Source organism: Canis aureus, chromosome X (assembly GCF_053574225.1).
Source record: "Canis aureus isolate CA01 chromosome X, VMU_Caureus_v.1.0, whole genome shotgun sequence".
Classification (NCBI taxonomy): domain Eukaryota; kingdom Metazoa; phylum Chordata; class Mammalia; order Carnivora; family Canidae; genus Canis; species Canis aureus.
In genome coordinates this window covers 68,434,087-68,444,553 of record NC_135649.1, presented here as the reverse complement: position 1 = coordinate 68,444,553, position 10,467 = coordinate 68,434,087, and the positions used below count along the sequence as shown (strand labels likewise).

General features: G+C 53.4%; 1 protein-coding gene across 1 annotated transcript; it reads right to left on the bottom strand.

The window, feature by feature from the left end:
• Positions 1-637: 637 nt before the first annotated feature.
• Positions 638-3,332, bottom strand: CXCR3 (C-X-C motif chemokine receptor 3). Its single transcript, XM_077887576.1, has 2 exons — positions 3,212-3,332; positions 638-2,224 (listed from the first exon to the last, which is right to left on the bottom strand). The coding sequence occupies exons 1-2, from the start codon at positions 3,221-3,223 to the stop codon at positions 1,130-1,132; spliced, it is 1,107 nt and encodes a 368-aa protein (XP_077743702.1). The 5' UTR covers positions 3,224-3,332; the 3' UTR covers positions 638-1,129.
• Between the last annotated feature and the right edge of the window lie 7,135 nt (positions 3,333-10,467).

Genomic DNA, 10,467 nt, shown 5'->3' with positions numbered 1-10,467 from the left:
TTCTCCCTGTGTGACTGTCCCTAAGCACCTCAGTGCTTCCTGCATGGAGCCTGCTTCTCCCTCTGCCTATGTCTCTGCCTCTCTGTGTTTCTCATGAATAAATAAAATCTAAATAAAATTGTCCTGATGTAGGACTCAATAATGGGACTCCAGGATCATGCCGAGCCGAAGGCAGATGCTTAATTAACCACTGAGCCACCCAGGGAGCCTCAGGGAGCCTTCCTAAATAGTTCCAGCCCCAGGGCTCTGAGCGCCATGTCCCCCGTGTGCTACGCGTTTGCCTCATGGCCTCAGCTGTTGGGTATTTATTGCTACTTCTCACCACATCGTCCCTGCTGGCCGAAGCTTCTGGAGTGTGGGGACTGTCTTAACTCATGTCTGAAGGCCCTTGCCCCAAATCATGCCTAAACAGAGTCTGGCAGGTCCGGTAACTGTTAGCCCACACCCATGCACCTGGGTGCTTCCCTGAAAGGGGCAAGAGTACCCAGGAGGGCAGAGAGGAGGCTCAACATAGCTGTGAACACAAGCAGCGGCGCTGGCTGGCACAGCCCTAGGGCCAGGCAAGGAGAACAGGAAATGCATCCCTGAAGCCTGTGCCGGGGTGGCTCTAATGATGTAATGATGCACGACTGACCTCCCTGGTCCCAACGATCATGTTTATTGAAAAGTCGTAAGCAGAATTTTAGACATGACAATTAAACATGGAGCAACTACAGAGATCTTGGGGACCACAGCTACAGTTGCTGCTGAGTTCGGGGGAGGGCTGGGCCAAGTTCCCATAGGGGCAGCCTCTACTATGCTGTTGGCTTCATACTTCCTGAACCGGGAAAGGCCAAGGTCTAGTAACTGGATAAGAAGGGCGGTGGGGCCCCAAGGCAGCAGTGGGGTGCTTTCGGGAACGGCAGTGGGGCTTGGAGCTAAGGAGCAGCAATGGCGTAGCTCCTAGAGCTAGCGGAGGGTTGAGGGGGTGGCCCCCCAGGAGAACCAGGGGTGCTGGGGCTGCTGGAGAATCCCAGGGGCAGCGCGAGGAGTAAGGCAACAGGGAGAGGGAGGGAGGAACCTGGAGGGTGGGGGTAGGCAGCCAGGCTGCTCAGTGAAAGGAGAGGCCGCCCCCTCCCCCCGCTCAGCCTCACAAGCCAGAGTAGGAGGCCTCTGTGGTCTCGGACCAGGATGACTCCCGGCGGGACAATGTTGGATGCCGCTGGTGCCCTCTATGGTCGGGGCAGCCCAGGCGCAGGAGTAGCATCCACATTCGCTCTCGGAACTTGACACCCACAAAGGCGTAGAGCAGTGGGTTGAGGCAGCAGTGCATATAGCCCAGGCCCGAGGTGACAGACTTGGCCACATCCACACGGCTTTCTCGGCCACAGTTGCGGTCCAAGGCCCCCAGGTCCATGAGGGTGTCTACCAGCACCACCAGGTGGTAGGGGGTCCAGCAGAGGGCAAAGGCCACCACGACCACCACAACCAGCCGCATGGCCCGCAGGCGCCGCTGGCCCCTGGAGACCAGCAGCACGGCCAGGATGCGGGCATAGCAGTAGGCCATGACCAGCAAGGGCAGGAGGAAGCCAGCAACGAGCTGCAGCCCACGCAGGGCCGTGCGGCCCACCTGCGGGAAGTTGTACTGACAATGCATGGCATTTAGGCGCTCGTCGCGGTTGGCCGACAGGAAAATGAAATCTGGGATGGCAAAGAAGAGGCAGAGCCCCCAGACGACCACACAGGTGAGGGTCACGCGGGCTGGGGGGCCCCGGCGGTAAAGCTGCGTGGCGTGCACGATGCTCAGGTACCGGTCAAAGCTGATGCAGGCGAGCAGGAGGGCCCCCGCATAGAAGTTGATGTTGAACAGGGCCCCGGCCACCTTGCAGAGGCCTGATCCGAAGACCCACTGGACGGCGGTGTCCACCGCCCACAGGGGCAGCGTGAGCACTAGCAGCATGTCGGCCACGGCCAGGTGGAGCAGGAAGGTGTCGGTGCTGCTCCGCGCCGCCCGCTGACTCAGCAGCACTGCTGCCACAGCGCCGTTGCCCAGAAGCCCCAGCAGGAAGAGGAGGCCATACAGGGCGGGCAGGAAGGCACGGTCAAAGTTCAGGCTGATGTCCTGCGGGCAAGGCGGGGAGGCACAACAGGAGTCGCTCTCATTCTCGGCATAGTCGTAGGAGGAGCTACAGTTCTCCAGGAGGTAGGTGAGCTCCGAGGCTTGGAACACCTGGCGTTCACTCATCTGTGGAGGGAGGCGCGGGGCGCACTGCATGAAGGCCTGGCGGTGCTCCTTGCTGCTTGGAGCGCGGTGGCTCTGAGGGGCTCCTCTGGGAAAGCAGGCCCCAGGCCTGGGCCGTCCCCTGGAACCGTCCCTGCCTTTCTTCCAAGGCTTTGCCTTTACTGAACTCGGGTCTGCCCAGCCTTGGACCACCCTTACCACCGCCACCCTTCTCACCCTCTTGGGCTATCCCATCAGCCCAGGGATTGTGGGCCCCAAAGAGGGCTTCCCTCCCAGGTCAAGAGCCTTCCCTGCCCCCTCTCCTCTCTCCTGGCTCTTCCTGGTTGGCCGGCTAGCCCTTCTGTTTTCCGGGCCACACCTAGTTCTACTACCTTCCTCCAGTCCCCCCTCCCAGTCAGTCACTGGCCCTCCACTTCCCTCCTTAGTCCTTGCCTGGGGACCCCCAACTTCCTGCCCCTATGGGGCCTCTACACAGAAGCGCCCCCCCAGTCACGTGCTTTTTGCTCCCATTCTTCCCTTCCCAAACTCCGAGGCCATCTGCCACCCACTGGGGGCTCCCCAACCAAGCTCTAGTGGAAATATTCCTCACCCCGTGACCCTGCAAAGCTGCCCCCTCCCCGAGCTGCAAGCCTTCTCTGTGTCAATTTGGTCCCGCATGGAAGAGTAAGTTCCAAGTCATCGCTGAAGGAAGCCTTAGAGGCCATCCAGTGGTAAGCCTCTACCTCCCGCTTTCTGCAGATGAGGCACCAAAGCCAGACAGGAAAGGGGACTCGCCTGTGGTCATACATAAGTGGGGGGCCAAGGTGGGTTCCCAATTCCCTGTCCCGGGGCTCCTTCGGCCACCACCCCTGCCTTTTCTATCTACTCACGCAGCCCTCAGGTGGCCCTGGCTCATGGGCCAGCCCTGACTTTCACCTAGTGTCCTGAGTGACGTTCTTCTAGTGTCTCTACTCTAAGCTGTGCACCGGACCCCTGGGCAGCAGCACTCACCTCAGGGACCATGGCTGGGCTGGTACTCTGGCTGTAGGGCTGTGTGCCGCCTGCCCCCTCTGCTTTGGTGCTTGTGGTCAGGAACCTACACTACACAGAGGAAGTGAGGGTTTCACATGATTCTCGGCAGCAACCTCTTCCATGGGGTTGTCTGTACCGGATCTCAGACCCGAGGCCCCGAGAGTTCTCATTCCAGTCATCCTCTACCCGGGCCAGGGGAAGCTGTTCTGGAGTAATTGGTCACAAGCCTGGGACCCAAAAGGCTGGGGCCATGGGGAAGGGCAGGTCCTCTGCGGGGAGATATTTGAAGGAGCAGCGGAGTCTGGGAAATGGAGGGCAGCCCTGCTGCCACTGGGGCAGAAGCTGCTTCTCCTGCATTGGGAGAGTCAATGCTCAGTGCACTGGAACTTGTGCTCCTCGGACCCAGGCTGGAGCAGATCCGTGCAAAGTTGCAGATTGCATTGCTAATCGTCTTAAGGCTGCAAAAGAGCTTAACTGTCTTTAAAAATGAAAATGAGGGGATCCCTGGGTGGCTCAGCGGTTTGGCGCCTGCCTTTGGCCCAGGGCATGATCCTGGAGTCCCGGAATTGAGTCCCGGGATCGAGTCCCACATCGGGCTCCCGGCATGGAGCCTGCTTCTCCCTCCTCCTGTGTCTCTGCCTCTTTCTCTCTCTCTGTGTGTCTATCATAAATAAAAATAAATAAGTCTTTAAAAAAATAAATAAAAGAAATAAAAATGAAAATGATTTATTTTGTTCATTTATTTTTAAAGGTTTTATTTATTTATTTGAGAGAGAGAGGGAAAGCGTGAGCCCAAGCAGGAGGGGAAGGGCCAGAGGAGAGGGAGAAGCAGGCTCCCTGCAGAGCAGGGAGCCCATGACACTGGGGCTCAATCCCTAGGACCCCAAGACCATGACCCGAGCCGAAGGCAGACGCCCAGTCGACTGAGCCACCTGGGCAGCTCCCCAAAATGAAAATATTTCAAAGCAGTCCATCACACTGAAACTAGTACTCCACTATTGCCCCACCCCACTAATCACCAGGGGACCAAGAAAGGGAACTACCTACTAGGCATGAGCCTGGTATGTGCTAGACAGTGCTTTAGGCGCTTTCTCTGACACAGCCTCACTTAAACCACACAACTCCCCTGTGAGGTGGGCGGTTATCCCCATGGTTAGTCCAGAATGGGGAGAGACCCTTCAGCAGACCCAACAATTAAGGCTGGGTGGTGGGAATGAAACCACGGCTTCCTCTCTCTTTACCACTCATCCCACTGCCTTTGGTGTTTTTCAGTGGGTAAACTGAGATATAGTCATGCAGTTAAAAACAAATGACCCAAAGCTATATATTTTGACGTGGCCACAGCTGGAAAAATCCAATGACAACATGGTGGAAAAGCCCAGTTGCATAATATCATGTAGAGTTGGATACCACTTACGTAAATTCTAGAAACCACACATATGAAGCAATACCGTGTTGTTTGGGATGCAGCTGTTTGTTCTAGGAGTTTCAAACCAGGGCTGGAGGAGCACCTGGCTGGCTCGGTCGGTGGAACACACAACTCTTGGTCTCGGGGCTGTGAGTTCGAGCCCCACGTTGGGTGGAGAGGTTACTTCAAAAAACGAGAATCTTCACAAAAAAATAAATTAAAAAAATAAGACAGGGACTGGAGATCCTAAAAATTCACAAGAGCAGTCGCTTCTGGGGCGAGAGGGAGAAGAATAGGGTTGGGTAAGAGGTTGGGCCCTCCTGATTTCGAGGGAAAGCTGTAAACAGCATCCATGGCAAGAGAGTGAGCCCCTTGCCCACTTTCTGTGGACAGAAGATGTGACTTAATCATTGCTCTAAAGAGCTTGTCAGCTGCAAGTTCTGGGCCACAGGGAACTGAGGGCCTGACAGATGCCAGGAGAAGCACAAGTGGACAGAACTGGTGAGTCCAGGTACCTCGACACTTAAGATGGGTAGGACTTGGCACCGGACTTCCCGCAGAGTGAGGAGGGAGGCTCGGAGCTGGGACCACAGTTTCTGGCTGCCGGCCTGTGAAAAGTTTCCACTCACAGGGTTTTTACATGTGAAAGAAGTGAGGATGACAAAAACCTCTGTCTGTTCCACTTAACAGCAGGTCTTGTGTTCCGCACAGATGTCCTTCATCCCCTTTCGGGTATTAAAGGGATCTTTTCTTTATGAAATGGAAGAAGAAATTAGCCAATAGACCTGGAGATAGCTTGTGTTGGCCCAAGTGGACGACTGCCTGGGGTGGGGTGGCTCTGCGTCGAGGTTGGAAAGTCACTGGTCTGTGTGAAATTTAAAAGTCTAGGGATTCCTGGTCCCTTTCCTATGCCCCAGTCCCCATTGGGCACATGGGGACAATGATCCCCACCTGTGCGAGCTGTGGGACCTTGGACAAGGGACAGAGCTGTTTTGTGCTGGTCCCTCCATCAGGGTGGTTCTAAGATGAACTGAGCTCAATGGAGCTCACTGAGTTTGGAAGGTCCCTTCCAGGGCCCAGCACGTGATAGGAGCCTGGCAGAGAATGCCGAGTTGAGAGGGATGTTGGCCACACACGTAGAGTGACTGGGAGCCTCTCAGGTCAAGGGAGCCCCGGGATAGAGCCCCTGCCTTGTGGGGCATGCGGTGGTGGTAGGGGGTGTGTGTGCGGTGTGTGTGGGGGGGTAGGGGGCAAGGATTTGGCCTCCAGAAAGGCTTCCATGCCATGTAAAGTCAGGCAAATCATTTTGCTTCTCTGCCCCAGGTTCCTCATCTGAAAAGTACAGATATACACAGTCCCCATGTGGGAGGGTTGCTGCGTGGACTGCGAATGGTACATGGAGGTGCGTGGCACCCAGTAGGTGCCTGGTGAGCAGCAGGTCCCTCCTCCTTCTGGTCACTTTCCAAATCAGCCTCTCCAGGGGCCTCAGGATGGCAGGGCCATGGTAGGCTCCTGTTCCATGTCGCCACTCAGATCCTCAGAAGTGCCTTGGCCATAGTGCCTGGCCAAAGCCTTGCCTGCCCCTCTACCTTGGTCCCCTCCTGCCCCGAGCGGGCCCCCACAGCAGGTCAGAGGCAGGTCCAGCCCTCGGGGGCACCCACCTAGATGGAGTGGGGCAGGGGCTGGTGGGGGGGGAACGCCCACACTCAGAGTTTTGCTAGCTGTGCCCTCCTGCTTCTGCCTTCCTGAGCAGCCAGTGGGGAAGCTTCAGGAGGAAGTTACTCAGAGCGAAGCTGTTCCGGGCCCCACCTGCGGTCAAGGTGTGAAATGTGCACCTGTCTCTTCTCTGCCACCCATCCCCCTGTTTTTTTCTTTCTTTCACACCTCTGGGCTGTGGTTTGGGGAGATGGGAGGCTCAGAGGTCTGAGCCCTGGGCCCAGGCCCTCACAGGAAGGAAGGCTTCTACAGCTCTCTTTTGGGCCAGCCAGGGAAAGGGGCCGTTTCTTCCTCCCCTTCAGTGTCTGCTGCCTCACAGCCTCCCTCCTACAGCTTCACAATGCCACGTCCCCACACCCTGCCCCTGGTTCCAAAGGCCCCTAGCTGTCAGACAAGTGGGCTCAGTGAGGCCCTGGCTTCTTGTGGGGTTCGATTATGGCCTTGGCTGTGGCAGGGCCTTTCTTAACACGTGGGTTAAGAATAACACGTGGTTAAGAAGAGGCCTAACTAGCCCCACGAAGGAGTGTGGGTCTGCCCCCAGATGGGGCTGGGACTTCCACCGGCCCTTCTCTCCAAAGAAGAAGAGTTTAAGTCACAGGGAGGCCCAGGGACTGGGATCCCCCTCTCGGGCCCTCTTCCACAGCTGCCTCCTGCAGCTCTGAGACCTACTGGGAGCTGAGAACATTTTAAGTGCTGGGGCCATGCGCTGGTATGCACTCCACGCCCAAGAGGGTGATTTCCCAAGTTGCAAGGCCCTTGTTCCTTTTGGGAGCAGAGCAGGAGGATGTTGCCATCATTTGTCAAGGCAGTTCAGGTGATGGGAACAGCAGGTGCCAAGGCAAGGAAATCAGGACCTAAGTACAGTGACCTTCGTACCATCCTGTTGCCAGTAGTGCCTGGGAACTGGTGCGTGAAAATAGCTTCCATTCAGCAAGACTTTTACTTCCATATACATGATATCTTTATTTTTATTTTTTTAGAATGAGCCAGAGAAGGAGAATCTTGGGGCTCAGCATGGAGCCCAACATGGGGCTCGACCTCATGGCCCTGAGATGATGACCTGAAACCAAGAGTTGACACTCAACCCACTAAGCCACCCAGGTGCCCCCACATGATCTCTTCTAAAGAATGGAAATGGTGGTTCAGAGAAGCAAAGTGACTTGTCCCAGGCTGGGAGTGTGACAAGATTCCTATCTAGGCTTCTTTCTGATACACTATTCTGACTGCTGGGGCTGGAGACGCCTGCTCCCCTGCCCCCACCAAAGCACACTGCTGCCCAGGGACTGGTTCCTCTAAGAGTCATGCCTTACTCACTACACAGTCCCAACAGGCATCTTGTGTCCTAGAGTATGCTTTGGTAAATCTCACCACATCCCCATTCATCTTGCCCTGCTCCTCCCCTCTTACCAGGGAGAAGAAATGTCAGAATCTCCATGATGAGAGGCCTGGAGGACTAAGCAAAAATCTGCTAAGTGCCAGACACTTTTCACAATGTCCCCAGGAGAGTCTGTGTTGCTCCTAGAAAACTCCATCCCACAGAAGGCCAGCCCTGGCAGGCCTGGCCTGGAAAGTTCCCCATGTAGGGGGTCAGCATGCATCTGTTTCCACCACCCTACACCTGGGATGACATCCACCTCAGCCCAGGCCTGTCCAGTACAAGTGGCAATGTTGCTGATGTGCACAAATCTGGTTATGGAAACCTGATCTTGATGGGTTGTCAAGTTCCAGTTGCTCCCATAAAGAACTGGGGGGAGGGATCCCTGGGTGGCACAGCGGTTTAGTGCCTGCCTTTGGCCCAGGGCGTGATCCTGGAGACCCGGGATCGAATCCCATGTCGGGCTCCCGGTGCATGGAGCCTGCTTCTCCCTCTGCCTGTGTCTCCGCCTCTCTCTCTCTCTCTCTCTCTCTCTGTGACTATCATAAATAAATAAAATTAAAAAAAAAAAAGAACTGGGGGGATGTCCCTCCACACTGGTGAGCTGGGCTACCCCTTGGAACAAAGTCATGGGTGGGCCCAATGTTTGGTCGTTGCATTCCCTTGGGTTGCCCCATGGAGTAAGGTGAACCAGGTTAAGAAGAACAGCTGACATTTACTGATGATGTAACTATGTGCCAGGCACTATTCTGAGAGCTTTATTGGGATGATTTCATTTAATCGCTGTAACTATGTAGTAACTTTGACACTATGGCTCTTATCATCCCTGTTTTACAAATGACAGAGACACGAAGTTTAAGGAGCTCATTCAAAGCCACATGACCAGCAAGTGGCAGAGACCTCCCACCTTTGCTCATCACACTATAATACCTTTTAAGGTATAAGGGACTGGGATCAAGGTGTTCCAAGAGGACCACTTTGGCCTTATCTTAATGGTTCACACAGAGACCGTATTCATGTGTTAGCTGAATGAGTAAGAAGCCATCCAAAAGGAAAATAAAATTAAGCTAAACATTGGGGCTCCTGGGTGGCTCAGTGGTTGAACATCTGACTTTAGCTCGGGTGGTGATCCTGGGGCCCTGGGATCGAGTCTTGCATCGGGTTCCCCTTAGGGAATCTGCTTCTCCCTCTGCCTATGTCTCTGCCTCACTTTCTGCATCTCTCATGAATAAACAGTCTTTTAAAAAAATTAAGCTATGAGCAGCCCGCGTGGCTCAACGGTTTAGCGCCACCTTCAGCCCAGGGCCTGATCCTGGGGTCCCGGGATCGAGTCCCACGTCAGGCTCCCTGCATGGAGCCTGCTTCTCCCTCTACCTGTGTCTCTGCCTGTCTCTCTCTCTCTCTGTGTGTGTGTGTCTCATGAATAAATAAGTAAAATCTTTTTAAAAATTAAGTTAAAAATCTGAGATGATAGGCAAAATTTGACTATGGCCCAGAGATTTGACTATGGCCCATGCTATTTTGTAGATTTCAAAAATGTGATAAAAAAAAAAGTCTGTGGGAAATGCGCACTGAGATATTTTAAGGGTAAGGGCGATCACGACTTCAACTTTCTTACCCAGGACTTGGAACACAAACAGGCAGAGTGAGAGAAGGTGAGGCAGGGATGAAGCAAACCAGGCAACAGGCAGATAATTACTGATACATGTGTAAGGGGGTTCTTTGTACTTTTGCAACTTTTCTCCAAGTCTGATACCACATCGAAATGAAAGTTACTGAAGGAATCTTCCTCAAGCAGGATGGGTTTGGTGTCAGATGCTATTCCGGAGACCAGCTTAGAAACCTTGAGTGAAGAAAAGTGGGGGCGGAGGCTGCCTGGGAACAAGGGTTCCCTGGCTGTGGCCCAGCGGCCTTGCCCAGCAGCACCGCCCCCTCCATCCCTCCATGTTCTCATTCATTTGGGGAATATAAATAATAGTGAAAGGGAATAGAAGGGAAGGGAGAAGAAATGTGTAGGAAATATCAGAAAGGGAGACAGAACATGAAGACTCCTAACTCTGGGAAACGAACTAGGGGTGGTAGAAGGGGGGGAGGGCGGGGAGTGGGGGTGACTGGGTGGCGGGCACTGAGGGGGGCACTTGACAGGATGAGCACTGGGTGTTATTTTGTATGTTGGTAAATTGAACAGCAATAAAAAATAAATTTATTATTAAAAATAAAATAAAATACTGCTAAACTGGAAAAAAAAATCCCTGTTTAACATCAAGGCTCAGACTTGATTGGCATTGATTAACAATAAAAATGCTCTCCTCCAGGTCCAGCCACCAAGCCAATATTCTGAAAGAAGTGCACTGTGGTGTTCTCCTCATTGACCAATCTGAAAAGAGAAATGGCCCCACCCGCACATAAACAATATATTTTAATGTTATTATAACTGGATGCCGGGACCGGCAGTGAAAATTGATTTTATTCTTGTTGTATAAGATAAATATCTTTAATAAAATTCTCATTTTATTTAGGAAAAAAAGGAGAGATTTATTTGAAGAAATATTACAACATATATAAACTACATAAAGTCTTAATTTCCACTCATACAGAGGTAGATTTGATTAACGCATAATAAAAAACTTTAAAATCCAGAATGCACAAAGTACTGTGCAGTTTGATCACTAAGTCATTAGTTGATAAGCAAACCTCACAGAGCAGCTCCATGTCAGCCAAGGCCACAAACACTGT